Source organism: Muntiacus reevesi, chromosome 15 (genome assembly GCF_963930625.1).
Source record: "Muntiacus reevesi chromosome 15, mMunRee1.1, whole genome shotgun sequence".
In the NCBI taxonomy this organism is placed as follows: Eukaryota; Metazoa; Chordata; class Mammalia; order Artiodactyla; family Cervidae; genus Muntiacus; species Muntiacus reevesi.
Genome location: NC_089263.1, coordinates 24,713,777 through 24,736,506, shown reverse-complemented (window position 1 = coordinate 24,736,506; position 22,730 = coordinate 24,713,777). Strand labels below are relative to the sequence as shown.

Sequence of the window (22,730 nt, the reverse complement as noted above, 5' to 3'; positions counted from 1 at the left end):
TGGAGCTCCCGGACCCCTCAGCCTGGCCCTGGCATACAAGTGTGTGTGTGTGTGTGTGTGTGTGTGTGTGTGTGTGTGTGTGCTCAGTGTGTGTGTGTGTGTGTGTGTGTGCTCAGTGTGTGTGTGTGTGCTCAGTGTGTGTGTGTGTGCTCAGTGTGTGTGTGTGTGTGTGTGTGTGTGTGCTCAGTCATCTCTGACTCTTTGTGACCCCATGGACTGTAGCCCGCCAGGCTCCTCTGTCCATGGGATTCTCCAGGCAAGAATACTGGAGTGGGTTGCCACTTCCTTCTCCAGGGGATCTACCTGACCCAGGGATTGAACCCACATCTCCTGCACTGGCAGGCGGGTTCTTTACCACTGAGCCATCTGGGAAGCCCGGGCATTCGAATGGGTAAGCACTAAGTGAGGTTGGCAGTATTTGCTGCACATAGAGTCAGACTCTGAGACCCAGGGCTTCACTGGGGAGGGCCCTATTCCTGCCCTCTTGCCCGCCCCTGTCCCGTGCCCCACACTCCTGACTGGTACCTGAAGGCCTTTCCCGAGTGTCCAGCAGGGAATGGGCTTCCTTGGGAGTAGATTTGCTGTGTTCCTGCTGCAGAAGCTGAGCTCATCATCTTCTTCTCCGCTGGGAAAAGTAGAGCAAGGGTCACCCTGGAAGAGTTCCAGCCCTACAGACCCCAGGGCAGGAAGCCCCGAGCACCCACAGAGAAAGGCTAAAGAAATGGGCTAAATCGCAGCTGGGCCTTTAGATCTGACACGAGCAAGAGGGTGGTAGTTTGAGAAACAGCAGTGGGGATGGGAGCTCTCTCACTCCCTCTTCTAATCAAGGGGCCCAGGGCTCCCTCAAAGCACCCTCCCATTTCCCCAGAAGCTCAAAGACCCCGCTTGCATCTTATTCCTATAATCTCTAACATCTACTTGCAGCAAGATACCAGAATAAAGGAGATGCAGATAAGTTACATGGCAGCTATTCTGTGCCTAGACAGACCCCACATCTGCACCTGTCTCTGGGCCTGCTGGTGTAGGAATAGGCAGAGCGGGCCGATTCTTCCCTGGGTGGCCATTAGCAGTGATGAACGCTCAGGATCCCGGACTTGGGGCCCCGGGATTGGGCTAAAGGGGCCACGGCTAAATCTCCCACACCTGTCAACAAACCTCCATGACGTTTTTAAAAACACAGAGGCGCTGAGCAGTTTCACTGCTCCATCGTCTTCTGCTGCAATGATGGTGTTGCATAGTGGGAAATCCCTACAGGACGGAAAGGGATCAGACTCTTGGGCGTACATTTCTAACCTAATCACAAGGCCTTGCATCTTGGAGAGAAAGAGACGAGGCTAAAAGTTGCAGGAGGGGGACTTCCCTGGAGGTCCAGTGGTTAAGATTCCATGCTCCCACTGTTAGGGGCATAGGCTTGATCCCCGGTCAGGGAACTAAGATCCTGCAAGCCACATGAGGTTGCCAAAAAATTAAATAAAATTAAAAGTTGCAGGAGTAAGAAAGACTTCTGAATTTCTCTTGACTATAAACAGGCCATTTTTCTCTCATGTATTTAAGATTTTTGGTTGCTGGTTAAATAAGAAACATTTATTTTCCTCAATGCTCCAGGATGTTTGTGTGGTACAAAATTACATATGTCTATAAAATCACATGGGCTTCTCAGGTGGCTCAGTAGTAAAAAAAAAATCTGCCTGCCAATGAAGGAGACATGGGTTCGATCCCTGGGTTGGGAAGATTCCCTGGAGGAGGAAACAGCAACCCACTCCAGTATTCTTGTCTGGGAAATCCCATGGACAGAGGAGTCTAGCGGGCTATCATCCATGGGGTTGCAAAGAGTCAGACACGACTGAGCACGCATACACTTAAAATTATATATATATATAATTTTTAATTTTCTATATCTTTGTTATTACTTTGAGCTACATGAGTTGTTAGAGATGGAGAAAGGCATATTGAAATCTTCCACTGCAATTTGGCTTTATCAGGATCTCTTGTGTTTCAGACTATTTTTGGATTTCACATTTCAATGTTCATGATGTATCTTCATTTTTAGGTTCCACCTTTTATCTATATAAAATAAGCTTCTTTGCCCACTGAACGCTCTAACTTTTCTTTGTGTGGCAAGGTCAACACCTCTGCTTTCCTCCTTGGTTTTGGAGCATCATCACCATCAACTCTTCCAGGTTAAATAGTTTCATTTTGTTATGGTAATATCATTTTTGGGGGACATACCATTCCAGAACTATCCAATTATTCCAGAACTATCAGTCAGGAGCCCTTGGGCACCAACTTATTGCACTACTCATGCTATTCATAGTTTCTTGCTATTTCACTTTATTTTTCTTCTGAGTATTTTGCAAGTTGCTAAAAATGTCCTCGTCTTTTCTTGGAAATGGTTTGGAAGTGAGACCTCTTTCCTTTCCTTTTTTTTTTTTCTTTTTACCATTCATTAGTAGTTATGTTTAAATACTTGAAGTTATATATCTTTGTAAATGTCAGAGATAAAATAGTATAGACTGATGAAAAATTTTGGTTCTTAGTCCCCTCACCCAAAGTATGTATTTTTGCTGAACTGATTTGACTTGGGTTTTTATTTTTAAATATCTTTTGTATCTTCTAAAAATTTTTATATTAATTCTACATGTCACTAGTTTCACTTTTTCATTGCTGCTGCTTTTCCAACTTATCATTTCCAATCTTGTGTTCTGTATTTTGATTCATTTCACAATGACTTCTCCTTCAAGTCATTTTTTCCAGGAAGTATAAGTAGATGGCACATATCTGAGAAGGTCCTTCTGTTCCTTTTTTTGGCTGCACTGGGTCTTCCTTGTGATGTGCGGGTTTTTTCTCTAGTTGAGGCACTAGGGCTTCTCTTATTGTGGAGCACAAACTCCGGAGTGTGAGGGCTCAGTATTTCTAGCACGTGGGCTTAGTTGCTCCGTTATGTGTGGGATCTTAGTTCCCCGACCAGGGATCGAACCCACGTCCCCTGCATGGAAAGGTGGATTCTTAACCACTGAGCCAACTCTCTATTGCTTTTTCATATAGGAAAGCAGCTTGGTTGGTGGAAAATTTTTGAGATTATGTATTTTCCTTCCCCTTAGTTTTCCTTTTCTGTTAACTTTTTTTCTATTTTGTCATCTCTATGGGAATATGTCTATGTCTGTATAATATTAAAATTTCAGAAGGATTTCCCAGAAATGCTGTGGGTGTGGCCAAATATTTCAGGCTTATCTGAGAGGAAGAGGAACCAGTGAGATGTGGGATTGTTTCCTCTTGCTGGATGAAACCACATCTCTCTATGAAAGTGGAGGAAACACTGCTGTGGGCAGCTGGCACATGTGGATGACCCGGGATGGGGAGGAGGAGGAGCACCAGCAGGGAGCCCTCGCATCATGCTAACAGGTCTGTCCTCTGCTCGGGGCTGGACGCTGTGCTGTGCTGGCACCTGCTGCCCTCAGCTCAGGCTGTGCTGTGCGTAGTCAGTCAGTCGTGTCCAACTCTTTGTGACCCCACAGACTATAGACCACCAGGCTTCTCTGTCCATGGGGTTCTCCAGGCAAGAATACTGGAGTGGGTTGCCATGCCCTCCTCCAGGGGATCTTCTCAACGCAGGGATCAAACCCAGGTCTCCCGCACTGCAGATGGAATCTTTACCGTCTGAGCCACCCATTCAGGCAGCTTCCTGCTTTCTTAGCATCTGGTCCCCAGCCACGTGGGAATAAGGGCTGGGGTCTTCCACCCCACGAGCTGACAGAAGGACTGGGACCTGCCAAGGGCCTCTCTGTCCTCCCCCGGGCCACGCCATCCCCGCTCCTTGGTCCTGGGAGGCACTGGGGTCCTGTCCCTTTTCTGCATTTCCCATGATTCTGTGGCATGAGTCAGCTGTTATCTCCCTAAACTGATCCCAACTGTGCTGTATCTCACTGATCCCATGAAAATGGAATCTTTTTTCCTGAATTTTGGAACCAACAACAACATTTCCAAGTTTTATATGTTGCTGATCTCAGTGGCAGTCTGAGTGGGCGAGTGAGGCGGCTACACAAGTGGGTTCCATGTGACACCTGAACTTTGGACAGCACCATTTTGTTTCTTTATAAAATTTCTTATATCGTTTTATTATTTATTTTTTTGGCTGCGCTGTGCAGCAAGTAGGGATCTTAGTTCCCTGACCAGGGATTGAACCTGCAACCCTTGTTGTGGAAGCACAAGGTCCTAACCACTGGACATCAGGGAAGTCCCATGAATGGTAGCACTTTCTCTAATAGTGACACTAACACAGGTGGACACCTTGGTGACCACCACAAACGATGACTTATGAACACTCATACACTGGAACGCTATGCAGGCAGTAACAATGCAGATTATTTAATAACCTAGAAAGATGTTCATAATAGACATGTGAAAAACTAAACTACCAAACAGTATGAGCTCAATTCTGTGTATAAAAAGAATTCATAGGTGGAGAAAACGGTCTTGCTCTGATGAGCAGGGCCATGCTCAGTAAATCTTTAACCCAGTTGTCTCCTGCTGGAGGGGGCGCTGTGCTCCCTCTATGTTAGTTGTTTGGTCTTGAACATCAAGATCAAGCCCGTCAATCCTAAAGGAAATCAACCCTGAATATCCATTGAAAGGACTGATGCTGAAGCTGAAGCTCCAATACTCTGGCCATCTGATACGAAGAGCTGACACACTGGAAAAGTCCCTGATGCCGGGAAAGGTTGAGGCCAGGAAGAGAAGCAGGAGACGGAGGAAGAGATGGTTGCATGGCATCACTGACTCAATGGACATGAATTTGTGCAAGCTCTGGGAGACAGTGAAGGACAGGGAAACCTGGTGTGCTGCAGCCCAGGAGATTGCAGTGTCAGACACAACTTAGCAACCGAACAACAATGTGTAGAAAGACAAAAAGGACAAGCTTTAAAAAGCTAAAAAAGATTAAATCTATGTGGTAGGATACTGGATAATTTTTGTTTTCCTTTTTATGCATATTTTTATTTTAAAATATGGTCCTCTCTACATTACAGATTAAGATTTTTTAAAAATAGGGACATGTCTTTGGCTTGATAATACTAAACTGTACCATGATGAATAGAGTTCATTTACTCCAATTCCTCAAATTTTGAAGATTAGATGTCAGAGGCCCAGGTGTTTGTCAGAGGCCCATGAGATGTCAGGTGGTTGCCCCAGGTAACAGGTAAATGAGAGGTGAGTTTGAGAATAGACAGGATTCATTAGGACCCCTGAATTTTGTGTTCCTTTTACACCTTGCAGCAGTCACCGTAAATTCACCCTCAAGGGTGGCTGCCTCCAGCTGGTTTGTGGCGACTATAAACCCCACCATCCCACCACGTCAGCACTCTTTGGGAACTTACACGCACTGATTCCTGCAAACATTTCGGCAAACCGTGGATCTCTTTCCTGGGAAAAGATTGCATCTGCCTTTTCCACAGACTTCCCTGCATCATGAACCCCGGCTGGTAGGTTGGGGACAGGCACCTGTTTGCAAATGAAAACACAACAGCATCCCTGGGTGTGAGGGGTGGAATAGACACACCAGTTTCCCCTCCCTTGGAATCGCTGGCGTCTCAGGCTGGGGTGCTGGGTAGGGCAGGGAGTTTTGTATATGGGAAAGCCTAGAACACACAGGTGTGAGTGTAAACACGGGGTCACAGAAGGCTCACTGGAGTTCCACCGATCACTTGGAGAGAGAGAAATAAAAATGATCAACTTAGTCTAAATATCAGGGAAAGTGAACATAAAGTTTAATTGGAGAGGGACACTAAGTACTAACACAAGCTTCAGTTTCTCTAAGGCCAGAAGCAGTGAGAAGAGGTGGAAGGAGAAGGGAAGGAGGGGGGTCTGAGGAGATGGCCAGGAAGAGGTTCCCTGAGAACACTGGGGTGCAGATTAAAGGTGGGAGGGGCAGCGTAAAGGCTGCAGGGCTGACAAGGTTCAAAGCTGGGTGGTCTCCGAGTTCCCACACAGCCTCTGGATCTCAGTACCAGTAAGTCCCTTACATACAAACCAGTTCTGCTCCAAGAGCATGTTCATAAGACCAATTTGCTTGTAAGTCTGACAAAGTTAGTCTAGGTGCCCAACTAACACACTCGGCTATATAGTACTTTACTCTCATAGGTTTATAATACTTTTCACACATATCTGCACAAAAAAAATTAAGAGAACATTTTTAATCTTACAGTACAGTACCTTAAAAAGTACAGGAACACCAGCTACATCATCACTGCTTTTATGCTTGCTTCCCGACACCCTGGGCTTGAAATAGACACTGCACTGCTGTCCTCTATATAAAATACACACAGGCACAACCACTTGTACAGGCTGTACACACATGATAGTGTACGCCAGACACGAGAACTAACTCATGTGATTGGAAATGCAAACCCACATTTGCATCTTTGAAAGCTCATAGCTTGAACTCCGTATGGAGGGAACTTACTGTACTGGCTGACCGCAGCTCCCAATACTTGCGTTCTACACTCTGCATGGCTCAGCTCTGCATGGAAGAGTCACGGTAGACCTCCACTGCACACACACACTCTCTGGGGACCAAAATGCTTTCTGCAGTGTGGGTGGAGGGAGCAACAGCACCTGCTGGGCTGAGGGGATTTAGTCTGCAGTCTTTTGGTTGGAGCAGTTCTAATTGGGAAAAAGTTTTCCAGAAATTCACCTGCGACAAGTCGTACGATGACAGCCCGTCTCGCTGATGCACTTCCAGCTCTGCCTGCTGCTGCTGGAGCTGCCTGTGAAACAAGGGGTCAGCAGAGAGTCAGGAAAAATAGATGTGGGGGTGACAGGGTGGAGCCTGAATGTCCCTTGCTCCCCAAGGGCACAGCAGGTGACACCTGTTGGATCTCTAAATTGTTTTCAGTGTTGACTGATTTTATTTCTTCATGTTCCAAATCAAGGCTCCAAGTCTTATATTGTAAGTTGGAAAGTGAAAGTGCTAGTCGGTCAGTGGTGTCTGACTCTTTTTGACCCCATGGACTGTAGCCCGCCAGGTTCCTCTGTCCACGGGATTCTCCAGGCAAGAATACTGCAGTGGGTTTCCATTTCCTCCTCTGGGAGGGGGAGGTCTTCCTGACCCAGGGATCAAACCTGGCTTAGGTTGCCAATATTTAGGAAATAAGTGGGTTTTTTTTAACAAGTCAATTTTATTGAGTATAATTGCTTTTGTTTCCCTGGTGGCTCAGTTGGTAAAGAACCTGCCTGCTAACACAGGACACACAAGAGACACAGGTTTGATTCCTGGGTCAGGAAGATCTCCTAGAGAAGGAAATGGGATTTCTTGCTGGGAAAGCCCATGGACAGAGGAGCCTAGAGGGCTACAGTCCATGTGGTGGCAAAAGAGTCGGACATGGCTTCACGACTAAACAACAATAATACATAAATAAATATGTATGTATATATATATTATATACATATAATGAGCAAGCAGGGAAATATTTTCACCATTAAAATAAGCAAAATAAGCGCAAATTAAAATAATCTCAAAGTACAATTTTTCACCTACTGAGTTGGTAAAAACGCGCAGTGTGCTGGCATGGTACTGAAACTATCCCGCTCACACCCTGCAAGAGAAGCCTGCGTGGATGCAGTCTTCTCGGAAAACAGGACGGAGGCCACATCAGAAAGGGCGGCTGCGGTCACAGCCTTGCAGGTGGTCGCCCTGCAGCAGGGGCTTTGCTAAGGAAATGATTCAGGGGCAGGAAACAAGAGCTGTCCCCGCACAGCTGGCTGTGACAGGGGAGCGGCTTTGTAAACCACATCTATTCATTTGCTGAGTAAACACGGTCAGCAGTGGTGGCCACAGGGAAGACTGGAAACACCACAAGGTGTGACAAGAGTGTGTGGAAAAGTTGAGCACCAAATGTTAACGGATGCTGTGATTACAGCTACAAACGTTACATCCTGTGTGACTGAGCGAGATTTGGAACATGGAAAAAAAAATCTTAAGCGCTTGCATTAACTGTAAAGATTTTCCGTGTTCATTTTCACTATGAAAGTATGAATGATGCTAGGGTGTCCCTTTGCCAACCCTGGTCACACCCTGGACAGGAAGGTGGCAGGCAGGACTGCCGCAAGAACAGCTCACAGATCCCCTGCCCCCTTCACTTGCGGCCTGAGGTGTACGGAGGAGAGCCCGTGAGACCCTCCCTGGAGCGGACGGGAGAGGCAGGGCAGCTGTGGACCAGCTCAGTCAGGGAGCAGGTCCCTGCAGAGGGGCCGCTGCTGAACAGTCGCAACCTGAATCAGCATCTGAGGACCTGGAGGGCTCCCCAGGGGGAGCGGTGTGATTGGGTCAGGGGGAGACCAAAGATGCTGGTCAGAGGGCTTTCTGCTCAGAGTCTGCACTCATATGGACCATGTTAGCCTCACAATGTAAGTTCACAAAGTCCTTGGGATAGAGCTATTTAAAACTCTCTTTATATTTAAAACTCCCAGGTGGCTTAGATGGTGAAGAATCCGCCTGCCAATGCAGGAGACCTGGGTTCAATCGCTAGGTTGGGAAAATCCCCTGGAGGAGGGAATGGCTACCCACTCCAGTACTTTTGCCTGGGAAATCTCATGGACAGAGGAGCCTGGCAGGCTACAATCCATGGGTTCGAAAGAGTTGGAGACAACCGAAGCGACTTAGCACACACGCACCTCCCTACGACTCCCAGTTTGAGTTCCAATTCTGCTTTGGACAAACACAAAATAACTTAAATTGTGGTCCTCAACTCTGTTCCTCAGCATTCAGAGGTGTACAATCTAAACACTGTTTATGCCTCCAGCCACGCCTTTTAATTGGGGCCCCTAGCGTGTGTGCCCCCCACAAGCGAAGACATCTTAAAAGAGGACCCCACCTAGTTGGAAGACCCAATGAATAGTTTATTTAAAACTAAGCTTGGCAGGATTTCCCTGGTGGCTTAGTGGTTAAGACACCAAGTTTTCAATGCAGGGGGCATGGGTTTGGTCCCTGGTTAGGGAAGTAAGATCCCATATGCCTCCAAGTGCAGCCAGAAAAAAAAAAAGAACTAAGCCCAGGTGAGCCATGTCTTCAGTGAAGTGTGCAGAGCTATCTATGCCAAGTGTCTGCCAGGCACTGGAGAGAAAAGATAACTCAGAACTTATGTGGTCTCTGGCCTTCGGGAGCTGACAGCCTCCAGGGGCAGACAGGTAAGCTGGCAAAAATAATGGCAGTATGCTGAGTTAGAGATCACAACACAGGAAGAAGGGAGGTTCTATCTGAAAGTGAAAAGTGTGAAAGTGTTAGTTGCTCAGTCGTGTCTGACTTTTTGTGACCCCGTGGACTGTAGCCTGCCAGTCTCCTCTGTCCATGGAATTCTCCAGGCAAGAATACTGGAGTGGGTTGCCATTTCCTTCTCCAGGGAATCTTCCTGACCCAGGAATCGAACCTGCGTCTCCTGCTGGCTGGCCGATTCTTTACCACTGAGCCACCTGGGAAGCCCGCAGTATGTCTCCCAACCTTGGCGTCAGAGCCTGGAGAAAAGCTTAACAATAAAACCAACACCATGTGACTGCCCACCAGGCAGCCTAAGCCCAGTAATACCAGGAAACAGGAGCACTAAAAATAATTTTCAAAAAAATGGACATTTCAAAAACATTTTAAAGAATTGATATAATCGTCTAATGAAAAATGACAACTTTCTGTATTTTCTGATTCTGACTTGACAGCTTTGTGTTTTACTTTGATTTACATCTTGCAGGCACCCTCATCTCTCATTGGCACGCCCTCTAAAATCCAAGTGTGGTACTCAGAGCCAGAACCTCATCAGTGTTTTCACATCTTTGCAAAACGTCCCACTTTACAGATAAAGAAACTGAGGCTCATAGAGTTCAATGACGTGCCCAGGGTGACACTGGTCAGTATGGCAAACCCAGGATTCAAAACCAAGTGTGTCTTGCATCAGCCCCTGCACTCCATCCCAAAGATGTAACAGGAACCACCTTTCCATGTGTCCCATCCCAGAGCTGTGAGCCCAAGACACCATCCTGAGCCACCAGGTAGGAGAAAACAAAAATCTGTGCTTTGGGATTTTTGTGGGATTTTTGTAGCAGTGAGCTCCCCTCCAGGGCAGGAATCCATGAACCACCCCCCTCTTCCTTTCATAAGCTTTCAGGTGCTCAACCTTGAACACAGAAGAGGTTTTCCAGGATATAAGGACCACTCCTACCTCGTGGTTCAGCCCTGGTGTCCAGCCCAAGCACAGAATCTTGATGAGTGGGCAGCTGTGCTGCTGTGCCGGGGGGCCTGGTACGTGGGATGAATGAGGCAGAAACCCAGCCCTTTCCACTTGCCCAGCTGTCGCCCTGGTGTGTGTCTGTGATGTATGGAGGAGGGCGGGGGCTTTAGTTAGCACAGAAGCATGATCAGACGTGATCAGAGCCAGAGGTATTACAACGGGCGTCTGCTCTCTGCTCTGTTGAGCTCTGGGGGCTCTAAGACCACAGACAGTGATTTTTGCTAGGATATAGAAAGAAAACAAAGTCTCAGACCCGGCTGGCAAAGACCCAGGATGCCAACCTCACTGTCCCTGTGGTCTGGACATGAGATGCTCGGTCTGGGCCTTTGGTTTCCGCTTCCGCAGCTGAGCGCGTGGGGAAGAAGTGCTGACCCGAGGGCCGCCCCATCCTGAGAAGCAGTCTGAAGAGCTTTCTTGGACATTTCATGGCAATGGAATGAAAATAAACCGTGGTGTGCTTGCAAATTCCAGAGAGGGAGAAACAGGGTGGCTGGGCTGAAAGCTGACCGACAGCACACGGAAGGGAACCGGATCCGGTTCCACAGACTGCTGCCCCCGCCCACCACCCATTAGCTGGGGGCTCAGAGCTAATGATCCGCAGACACACCAAGCACCGGCTTCCTGTCAGAGTGGCCTGGCTGCATCAGGAGGTACAGCATGCTGGCAGATGCTGTCAATTATCTCTGATGCTCCCAGGGCAGAGGTTTTTACTCAGCCATAGTAAATGAGCAACCAGCCATTAGGGGGCTGTTGGGGGCCGTCTGCCATCATACCCCTGGGAGTAATGGGAATCCAGCTCAGAGCCATCAGGGTGGCAGGGGCGGGACAGCTCAGCTGACCAGAGCAAGGATAATAATATCCTGTCCCCTCACCCCCACGGATTGAGCACCATCTGCATGCCCCCTGTGAAGGGCTCTGGGTGCCTGTGAAAGGTTTCGGAACTGGTATGATCCGGGACAGGGAGCAGCCTGAGTGTGGTTTTAGAGAGATGCTTCCAGGGCCAGACAGAAGACAGGGAGAACTGGCCAGTGGGGATGATGGATGGTCACCTGGGAGATGGTGAAGCCTTGATGTAGGCAGAAGTAGAGGAGCAGGAGGTGGGCCGGAGAGGACCCCAGACAGAATCCGTGGGCTCTCTGCCAGCTGTCTGCTGCAGGTGGACGAGAGGGCAGGACCCAAGATAAGATGGGGCTTGGTGATTCGACAGGGTATTTCGGCTCCTTCCTCATTAAACTGCACAGACCAGGAGCAACACCTTTCCTGTAGGTTTTCTTTGCTTCCTTTTACTCTCTGCTCTCACATCCTGTCAACTACCGGCCAGGTAGGCTGGACCCACCAGGAAGCCCTCCTGGAAGACACGGGGACCGTGGAGTTTCAAGGACACACACACACACCAGCAAAACAGGCAGTTGTGGTCATGTAGACCCGCAGGGACTCTGTAAGGGGTGGTCGCACAGGAGGGCACGTGCTCAGCCCCAGCAGATGGAAGGAATGCCTTCCATCCCCTGTTAAGAAGTGGGACACAGGAAGGCACAGCGCCTGGGTCGTGCCAATGACCCCTGCTCAGCGGCAGCCCACGGCGTGTCTTCCTGATGGTGTCCATTCCCAGACGCGGGCACTTTTCAAAGCTGGGCCTCCAGCACGTAAAACGGGAGCCTGTGTTTTCTGAACTTTCCCTTTTTCTGCCTCAATATAATAGGAAAACAAGCAAGTGGGGGACAAAGAGGCCTCCCTTTCAGCAGCTTCAAATGTTAACCATTCACACTCTGTTTCCCTAGGATATTTCTTTTGGATGCTCCGGACTGAATGCAACTGGGTTTGCAATTTCCCCTGTACCCCCCACAGGCAGAGAGCATGAAAGAATCTTTCCACAATAAGTCTGCCTATCGCTGGCGAGGGCAGTCAGGTACAAACTGGAAGCCGGACTGCTCACACGATGGCTGTCACTGCCCTCTACTGTCCACAGGCAACATTTGCTACATCCTCACGCAGAGGGCCTTAAAGGCCAGCAGACACTAGTTCAGCCTCTGCTGTGGAGTCTGTGTGCGGAGGGAGCTCCTCACCCAGTCCAACCTCAGTGAGCTGCGGGCAGCAATCGTTCTGAGAAGAGATGTAAGGACACCCCCAGGACAGAGTGCTCTGTTTTGTCCATGATGCCTGACTTCCAGGAAAATAGGTCAGAGCCTCTGCCTGTGGCTGCTTTCCTTTCCTTCCAGGCCCCCCTGTGACACTACCTGCTGGGGATGCGTTCTCAGAGGCCCTGGGTGGAAGTTGTTGATTCTTTGCCTCCCCCATGCCCTCCTTGTGGCATTTTACTCCCTCCTGCGTTCCCTCCCTCCTGCCACTCACTTCTCACACTCTCCATGTGATGGGAGACACCTGGGGTGGCAGGGACCAGAGCAGAGGCATCCTGAGAGTACTGGACGCCTGGCACACGTGCTCAGTGACCATCCATTGTGCTGCGTTACAAGACATGCAACTGTGAGTGCTGAAGTGTGTACTCATGTTGGAGGTGAATGAAGCATGGTGCACACTTCCCTGGTGGTCCAGTGGTTAAGAATCCACCTGCCAATGCAGCGGACATGGTTTCGATCGCAGGACAGGGGTCTGGGAAGATCTCACATGCCTTGGAGCACCTAAGCCTGTGGGCCACAACTACTGAAGCTTGAGCTCTGGAGCTCATGCTCTGCAACAAGAGAAGTCACTGCAATGAAAAGCCTGCACACCACAACTAAAGAAAGCCCGTGCATAGAAATGAAGATGCAGTGAAACAAACAAACAAAAAAAGAATAGTTATAAATGTAAAACAACCAAAACCCCCAAAAGGAGAGCTTCAGTCTATTCTTCTGCCCCAAATCCAGAGGACTCTGCCGATCCCCAGCTTGGCAATCTGCTCTCTACTGCTGAGCGCGGCCCGCATGTGAGTGGCTTCAGTGGCAGGCGGGCTGTTTACATCACGCCCTCCGAGGTTCCCTGCATCAGGCCATGGACACCAGGCATCACGCATGCAGAGGGAGGACCAGGAGAGAGCCCAGGTGTGGGGAGGAAGGCAGACGAGGTAAAGAGAAGAGAAGAGGGGCAGGATCATAAGTGGAGGTAGCTATCACTAAGAGCTGGTCAATATGTTGGTATCAAAACAGTGGACATTCTCGGATGCTGCCCGTGGCCTGGCATGGTGGCAGGCTGGCCCATCTCCACAGCTCCAGGCACAGGTAGCTGGTGGGGCTGGGACAGGCAAGGTAAGTCTGCAGATGAGCTGCGGTTTGAACAGATGCTGAGCAGACCTGCTTTCTTGTTCATTTCAGCCTCATCCCGTGGGGCTCCCGCTGCCCAACCCCGGCTCCAGGTCAACGAGCCCACCTATTACTTCATCCTAGAAGCCTCTGCAGGTGCGGCCTGTGTCTCACCTCTACACCCCATGCTGCTGAACAAAGAAGGAGCTACAAGATTCTGCACTCTGCATGTCTCACTCTTCCTCCTGTTTCTCGAGCTTTGTCATTTTCTCCAAGGCCAGGGCAGAACAGAAGCCCAGCACTAACAGGCACCACACACTGTTCCCTCTCCTGCCCAAGTCGGGGAGAGTGGGAAAAGCAAAAACTCCTTCATTGGACTGAGTTTATCAAGCAGTGACAAGACAAAGTCAGATATTAAAAAACAATAAAGATATGGGACTTCCCTGGTGGTCCAGTGGTTAAGACTTTATGCTTCCACTGTGGTCAAGGGGGTGCGGGTTCAATCCCTGGTCAGGGAACTAAGATCCCACATGGCACAGGCCCAGCAAAAAAAAAAGTTACCTTTTTGCATTAGTGGATCTACAACTCAACTAGATTCACTCCTGCTATTCTTACCACCAAGAAAGTCTTGACTAGGAGAAGGAGGTGTAAGAAAAGTCAGAGCATCAGGTGAGTCAAGGAGTAAGATGTAAAGAGAGAGGAGATGGCCTGACAGTTGGGGAAAAGTGACCAGTGAGAACGGGTTATTGATGGGGGTCCCTGGTGGCTTCTGGGAGAGCAAGTTAGCAGAGTTGGTACCACACCAGGTTCTCGGTCAAGGAGAGATGAACAGCGAGGGCATCCAATACAAACATGTGGCAGGGCAGGGAGGGAAGCAAGCAGGGTGGCAACAGAGGGGTTTTCTAAGATCAGGAGGCATGTGCCCAGGTGAGGGCCTCTGGAGGAAACCTGCAGCGCGACTGGATGAGCACTGGGCCATGGGAGACAGGATGTATCAGGAGCTAGAATGAAAGTGGAGGCTTGGCCTTGGAGAGGGTGGCCTCACCCTGGCTGGCAGCCAGCAGAGCAGGAGAGGAGGCGACTAGACAGACCCACATGAACAAGGAGGGGTTCATGCAGATGGCCCTGGCTCCCTGTTCGCTGGAAGACAATACGATGTGCCCGGAGTTAGAAGCAAGCGCGTGCTTAGCCAGTCTGGTGGACCTGGCAGAGAACAAGCCACGAAACTGTCGTGCAGCTGCGCCACGTGGCAGGGGAGATGGAGCTGCCTCTATCCAATCAGTAATGACCACTGGAGATCCCCCCATCCCACCACCCAGGGCTGCTGCTCCACCAGAGAGATGCAAAAGCACCATCTACACTGAGGATCCAAGGGTGGATGGGTGGGTGGGGTCTGTCATTCTCCCCATCTTACAGATGAGCAACTGAGGCTTCGAAAGAGCAGGTGACTTGCCCAGGTGGGAGCTGGGACTGAAGCGCAGGTCACCGGTCCTCTGAGGGGTCTTGTGTGGACCCATCTGTCCAGCTCTGTGCCTTGTGGTCTAGCAGCAGGGCCAAAGCCGAGACACTCAGGGTGGTGCTAGAAAGGAGGCTGCTTCTGGGGACCCAGACGGGAACCGCCAAACTCAGGGAGCCGGAGATGGCAATGGAGAGCTCTGGGCAAGCCAGGAGGTCACTCACAGTGATGGCCTGGAGGTGTTTGTGACCAGGGAGGAGGGCTGTCATAGATGAGGATGAGGAGGTGGCCAGGCTGGGTACAGACTCCATAGTTTAATGTGGAACCTGGGAAAGTGGAGGGCAGCAGTGCCGCTGACCAGAGACACAGGGGCGCATGGGCATGGTTCCCACCATGTAAGCTCGTCTCACGCCCTGCCCCCCTGCCATCCCCAAAACTGGGCACAGCTTCCATGTGCTCCCGTGCATGTGGACATCATTTTGCCTTTGTCCATGTTGGTTCTTTGTACTTCTGATATTTCCTTGAGAATACGTCCAGAGAGGAGGCGTGACCTGCCTGTATCTAGAAGCCCGACCTCATCAAACCCTCAGGGGAACCTGAGAGAGAGTTGTTATCACCCCTTCCACCAATGGGGAAACAAGGCTGAGAGATGAAGGGACACAGTCAAGGTCACACAGCAGGGAATCGGGGGCCAGGACCGGAGCTCAGGTCTTTGTGTTACACACGTAGGGTACAGCAGCAAAGCCAGCAAGGATCTCAGAGGACTGCGTCGGTGACCGGACAGCCAAGAAGCCCTGTAACCCTGAGGTGCTCATCCCCATGCCGCCTGTCCCCTCACATCCCAGAACTACCAAGAGGCTCAGCCTCACTTCTCTACCTCCTGGCTTCAGCTGGCACAGCAGGGAGCCCCAAGGAAGCCCCCAGCTCCATTCTGCTGGGCCCTGCATTCGGGGAGGAGGAGATTATGGAAACCAGAGCAGCTTGAACTGACCGACAGTGTGATGGAGAGGGAGTACCACCAGGGTCATCAGTCAGCACTGAGGGTTCCCAATCAGGACGGCCTTGAGAAGGGGGACCCGGGAGGAGATAGTGAAGAGGGGCCAATCTCCCCTCGTCCTGCTCCTTAGCCCCCTGCAGGGATCTGCAGCTGCCGGCAGAGCCAGAGCCTGCAGGGAGGAGAGCGGCCCGGAACACCAGCGCCGGCTGGGACCTGGGGAGGGGCGTGCGGGTACGTACTTGACGTTGGTGTTGGTGCAGATGATGTACTCGATCTCGTCGGAATACGGGTTCTGGAAGGTGAAGCTGCTGGTACGGATCAACACCCACTCGCGGTTCTTGGTGCGGAACCGATACATGACCGACAGCACTTGGCCTTTCAGCTTCACCACCTGAGCAAACATTTGGAGAAGGAAGTCAGCGGGAGGAAGGAAGGTGCCAGACAGAGCGTGGAGGCAGCAGGCAGTGCTGGCTTGGCGGGGGCCAGCGGGAGCCCAGAGCAGGAGCATCACGGCCACGACGGGCACGGAGGGAGGGCGGTCACCCTCAGGGAAAGCTCAGTCCCCTCCCCCTTGAGATGGGACACTGCACGTGGGTAGTTCTGTCACCACGCTGTGAAAGTCAATGCCCTTTAAAAAATACTGGCGTATAATTGCTTTACAATGGTGTGTTCGTTTCCGCTGTACAACAACGTGGACCAGCTCTACATAAACACATATCCCATCCCCTCTTGAGTCTCCCTCCCTCTCACCCCCTGTCCCACCCCTCTAGGTCATCACAGAGCACCAAGCTGAGCTCCCTGTGCTATATGGCGCCTTCCCATTAACTGGCTATTTTACACATGATAGTGTACATATGTCGATGCTACTCTCCCCAATTTGTTCCACCCACTCCTTCCAAAGCCCATTTTATATCAGCCCATTTTATATTTTAGCTTTTAGAACTCAGACCATGAAAACTCTATAAGCTGGAGGGTTTCCCTTTTTGCCTTGGCTACCAGGGCACTCTGAGCTTGGTGCCCATGCCCCCATGAGGTTAACTCAGGTATGAAGTGACGTTGTACTCGTGGGTCTGTTTCTTCACGCTTCACATTAAGAAATTCTTAAACTCCATTTAACATTGCAGATTGGATTAAATATACTCTCTGGGAGGAGATACAATAAAATAGCAAATTTCTATGCATTATCTATTGTTACTTTTTTGTGGCGCCCCCCGCCCCCCCGCCCCAACAAGGCATATGAGATCTTAGTCCCCTGAGCAGGGATGGAAACTTTGCCCCTTGCAGTGGGAATCTTAACTATTGGACTGCCAGGGAAGCTCCTCTATTATGACTTTTATGTTGCAGTACAGTTTCCAAGATACTTCTCAATGTAATCCCTCACAGGAACTTGGAGAGGTGGGCTTTTACTATTTACAAAGACAATGCTGAGCATCACAGAAATAAAATAAGCTGCCTGAGATCAGACAACTTGGGTAGAAAAGCTGGGACAGGAACTGAAATCTTATTTCCAAACCACAAGGGTGTTTCAGAGGACACAGAGCTGGCTTTCCAGCTTTATACACACACACAATCTATCACACGCAGAAACCCCAAGATGCAGAGACTAGATGGCAGGGTGTGGGTGCAGAAGGCAACACCAGGGGCAGCTCTCAGCTGCATCAGGAAAGAAGGAGAAAGGATACAGACGGCTGATGGGTCCAGGGCTGGGTGTGATGACGCCTCCAGCACAAAGCAAGAGGGACAGGAGCGCCCCTTCCTGGTCTGTGCGCCCCAGATCCTGGCGCTGCAAGGCAACCAGCCTCCTGACGGCAGATCACAGTGCGACCAGAGATAACAAATGGGACCCGGGTCCCTGCCCCCAACCCTTGGCACTTGTACTTTATTCTTGCTGAATGTCAGCAGCAGCCAGGGGCAAAGACCCCATGGTCGCTGAGTGCCTGCACCCTCAGCCCAGGACCCGGCAGAGAGCAGGCGCCTCAAGCACATTTTCTGAGCTGACTCAACACATCTATGTGGTGGGGTGAGGCCAGGCCAGGATGCCAAGGGGTGCCTGCTAGCAAAACTGCAGCCTCAACAAGAAGCGGGCCAGAAGTCAAGGCCACGTGCCCTTCAGGGCTGTTTTCCACGGGGGTTCTGAGTCTGCACAAACCATCTGGGGTGCAGGCAGCGCCCCCGTGGTGAGACCATGTCTACTATGCTCTGAAGCTTGAGGATGGTACCTTTTCCTGCTTCCTCTAACCAGGATGCCTGTGATGGTGTGGAATTTTTTAACTTCATGGAACACACACTCTCAGGCACCGCCTGAATGCGAGCTCAGCCCCTGCTGTTAGTCACTCAGTCGTGTCCGACTCTTTGTGACCCCATGGACTGTAGCCTGCCAGGTTCCTCCATCCATGGCATTCTCCAGGCAAGAATACTGGAGTGGGTTGCCATTCTCTTCTCTAGGGGATCTTCCTGACTCAGGGATTTAACCCGCGTCTTCTGCATTGCAGGCAGATTCTTTATACTGTCTGAGCCACCAAGGAAGCCCCTTGGCCCCTGGAGCCATGGGTAAAGAGCGAGGGCAGGAGGGAGCCCAGCCCTGAACCTGACGGGGGCTGACCTACAAATATCTTGTGCATGTCTCTTCAGTGCCTGGTGTATCTGGAAGCTGAGCCACAAAGGAGGGAACTCCCCTGCCAAAGCCTTGTGACAGAGGTTAATCTCAAAATTAAAGGCCTGCTGTCTTCAACTCAGAAATGAAAAGAGCCCCATTCACCCCATTCTCATGGGATAGAAATCTGATTCTGCCCATGCGGCACCATGAAAGGAAAGGTTAGTTTTTTTTTATTTATTTATTTATTTAACTATGCTGGGTCTTAGTTGTGGCATGTGGGATCTAGTTCCCTGACCAGGGATGAAACCCAGGTCCCACTCATTGGAAGCTCAGAGTCTTAACCACTGGACCACCAGGAAAGTCCCAAGAAGCAATTAGCTTCCACTGCATCTGGTCAAGGATCTCTGAAGTATCAGAGAACTAAAAAAGATATAACATAGGGCACTTGAATGGCATCGTCAACTCAATGGACATCAGTTTGAGCAAACTAAGGGAGATAGTGAAGGATGGGGAAGCCTGGTGTGCTGTATGTAGTTCATGGAGTTGCAGAGAGTTGGACACGACTGAGCGACTGAACCACAACAATGAAAACAGGGAACTCTCCTGCCAAAGCCTCATGATTGAGGAGGAGCAAGGGCAGGATGGGACTCCACGCCTACCTGACCTCTACCTGACCTCTGTCTTTCCCCGACTCGCTAGAGCTGAGACAGAACAGTCATGTCATCCCCAGAGAGCCTCTCACCCAGCACAGGAAGGGCAGGAGCATGGGTAACTGTAACTCGGAGAGCAAACACAACGACAGAAACACAAGATTAGATGCCATGGATTACCAGGAAGCCAAGGAGACAGCCTTTCTCAGAATCCAGAAAGGGTTCCTGGAGGGAGGTGGGTTTGGATGACATGCTGGCTGGTAAAGCTCTGGCTGAAACTGTAACTCCAGTACTGGCCACCTGATGCGAAGAACTGACTTATTGAGAAAGACTCTTGATGCTGGGAAAGATTGAGGGCAGAAGTGGGTGACAGAGGATGAGATAGTTGGATGGCATCACTGACTCCATGGACATGAGTTTGAGCAAACTCTGGGAGATGGTAAAGGACAGGGAAGCCTGGCATGCTGCAGTCCATGGGGTCGCAAAGAGTCGGACACGACTGAGTGACTGAACAATAACAAAGCTTTGGGGAAGGGTCCCCTGGGGCAGAGAGCGCAGATGAGCACATGTCTGGAGGCAGGGAGACCTAAGGTGCCATGTGGGTGGGACCACGCATGTAAGGCAGTGGGGGTGTCACAGTCCAGGCCTGGAGACCAGGCTGGTGCATTCACCTGTGCTTTATTCAGGTATGATGCTAGTACCTGAGACCACCAAGGCCAGGTATAAAGCCAGCCCAGCTGTTCCTGCAAACACCTTTACTCATCACCACCACCACCACCACCACCATCATCACTTTGGAAGACATTTGAGCAGAGAAAAGGAGGAGCCTGCCTTAATCTCCCTGGGTCCCACTCTTCCATCTGACATCCAGGTCACCTGGGATCCAGAGAGGGGATCCAACAGCAGAGTCCAGAGCAGACTCGGGATTCCCAACCCACCGGGGCCCCGTCTGGCATGCTGTAATCCCACCAACCACAAATTCCTCATGAACTCGCGATCCCACTCTAAAGGGTCACATCTGGTTCATTCAAAACTTCTGTTTAAATCCAGAGTTAAAGCGCTTGCTCTGAACTCACACAGTCTCCTCTGTGCTTTTTGCAAAAATAAGTCACTTCCTTTTATCAACATTTGTCCTCCACCCTGACCGCTGGTGGCTGAAACCCAAAGAACACAGGCGAGGAGCCCTGGCCTGGCTCTCCAGCATGTCCAGGCGGCTGCTGGCTGCTGCCTGCTGAGCCAGGTGACCCACCCTGGTCACCGGCTATCGGGTGGGGCTGCTTTGGTTTCACCTCCTGCCCCTGGAATGAGGTGGCTGCTCTCAGAGCAAGGGTTACTTAAGCAGAATCCTAGGGTGGGATCGATGTTTTACTCCTCTTTCTCTTCCAAACTAACCAGGTTCTGACAGTGTCAGCAGTTTAAAATCTCCGAGGTGCTGTCAGATGCAGAGGCCTGTGTGGGGAGTTTGGGGATGCAAGTGGACACTTTGGAAGGAGGCAGACTCTGATTCCAGTCCTGTTATCACCTTGCTGTGTGACTTGGGGCAAGTGACTGAACCTCTTTGAGTCCTGGTTTTCACTGCAAAAAGTAGGAATGATAAGATATTGTGAAGGGTTGAGGATTATACAGGATAATATGTGACAAAGGGTCCATTGTTGTTCAGTTGCTAAGTCATGTCTGAGTGAGATCCCATGGACTACAGCCTGTCAGGCTCCTCTGTCCATGGGATTTCCCAGGCAAGACAACTGGAGTGCATTTCCATTTCCTTCTCCAGGGGATCTTTCCAACCCAGGGATCAAACCCGTGTCTCCTGCATTGGCAGGCAGATTCGTTGCCACTGAACCACCTGGGAAGCTCAAGGAAGCTGTTGTAAAACTCAAAATACATGGACGGGTAGCCTGGGCAAGGTCAGTGAGAACAAGAGAGGGAGAAGAGGGCAGGTTACAGGTGTCTTTTGAGGTGGGCTGGAGACAGGAGGACCAATCGGGCAGGATGTGGGAGATCAAGGGAAGAGTGAAGACTCTTGGTTTTTGATTTTGCAGCCAGAAGACCAGTGGCACAAAGGAGACTGGGGGCTGTGAGGAGAGGGGAGCATTGTGTGGGAAGGTTCATGGGCGCTCAAGTGCAGGTGTGGGCTCGCTATCTGCACATCTGCAGGTGATGACCTGGACTGAACTCATCCAGGAGGTAAAATCACCTGGATACCAGAGAGGAGAAAAGGCGCCAGGAACAAAGCCCTAGGGTATCACGGCTTGGAGATGCAGGCAGAGAGGAAGGATGGACAACAAAGCAGTCTAGCAGTTGGAAAAGTAACCAGGAGCTGGTGATATCTGGGAAGAACAGAGCAGCAGGGCACAAGTGATGTGCATGTACAGGTGCAGTGTAACTGGAGCCCTAGGTCTGCGCATGCAGACAGTTCCATGTCTTTCACAGGAGAGCTCAGTGTCGGAGGCGCTCATTCTGAACCACTTGCAAAGCAGAATGTCAAGGACTTATTCTCTCAAATGAATGACAAACCATGATTCCCTCTTAAAGAGCAATTCAAAGGCCCTTCTTCTGTAACATCACCCATTCTTTTCCCTGCAGGGACTGAAGCGAGTCCTTGGAGCCCTTTGAGGAACTGGCTCTCTCTCTGGACCCGGGCTCAAGAGGGGGCAGGTCCGCAGTGACAGTCCTGCTTTGCTCACTCCCTACCCATGTGACCTTATGGAATTCCTTCACGAAGTTTCACTTGACTCTCCTGTAGCATGGGGATAATAACACCCACTCCTGTGACTGTTGTGAAGTTTCAGGAAAGCAGTGTGTGCAAAAAGGCTTTCCACACTGCCTGGCACATAGTAGGTGCTCAGTAAACAGCATCCAATTCTAACAATGCTCTGAATACAGCGAGCATACTGGCCTTTCTCTCAGACCCCCATGGTCACCCTTGGTCCTTCTCGCTCCTCCACTGTCTCTATCCACACTGTCAGCATCGCTACCCCAGCAACCACCTCCTCTGCTGCTCCTGCCCCAGTTCTGGTCTCATCACCAGGGCAACAGAAGTAGCCTTCTGATTTGTCATTTGTTCCATTTATTTTGCATCCTTGTCTCTTCCACATACCTGGGCTGCCAAAATGGTTTTTCAAAAACACCGCTCCACTTCAAATCCTCAAGGGAATCCTCACTTAAACGACTCAGGAGAGAATTTAAGTTCCTTGTGATGGCATATGAGGCCCTTCAGAATCTGGCCTCATCGGCCTCATTTTTGACCACTGCCCACCTCCTCCCTACAAGCTGGCCAGTGTCGCTCTAGCCACGAGGAACTACTTAAAACTCTCCCAACAGGCTGTGCTCTTCCTTGCATCTCTGGTGCTGGCCTCTTGTCTAGAATGTTCTATCATTTCTTCTCTGCTCATCTGTTAAGACTCATCCTGATTGTTGTCTCCCCTCGGTCTGAGAGGCCCTCTGATGCCTTGGAGAGGGGGTCCCTGCTGCCTGCCTGGCACATGGAAGGACCATATCCATGTGTACCCGGCTTCTACATCAGCTGGAAA

At 50.4% G+C, this 22,730-nt stretch overlaps 1 protein-coding gene across 7 annotated transcripts in view; it reads right to left on the bottom strand.

The window, feature by feature from the left end:
• Nucleotides 1–22,730, bottom strand: part of ARNT2 (aryl hydrocarbon receptor nuclear translocator 2) — a 194,447-nt gene that overhangs the window by 22,418 nt on the left and 149,299 nt on the right. For all 7 annotated transcript variants that reach the window (XM_065905813.1, XM_065905812.1, XM_065905811.1 and 4 more), the window contains exons 12-15: nt 16,194–16,345; nt 6,689–6,761; nt 5,373–5,496; nt 526–625 (exon numbers count right to left, since the gene is read on the bottom strand). In XM_065905813.1, coding sequence (XP_065761885.1) covers nt 526–625; nt 5,373–5,496; nt 6,689–6,761; nt 16,194–16,345 — 449 coding nt within the window. The remainder of the gene's footprint in view (nt 1–525; nt 626–5,372; nt 5,497–6,688; nt 6,762–16,193; nt 16,346–22,730) is intronic.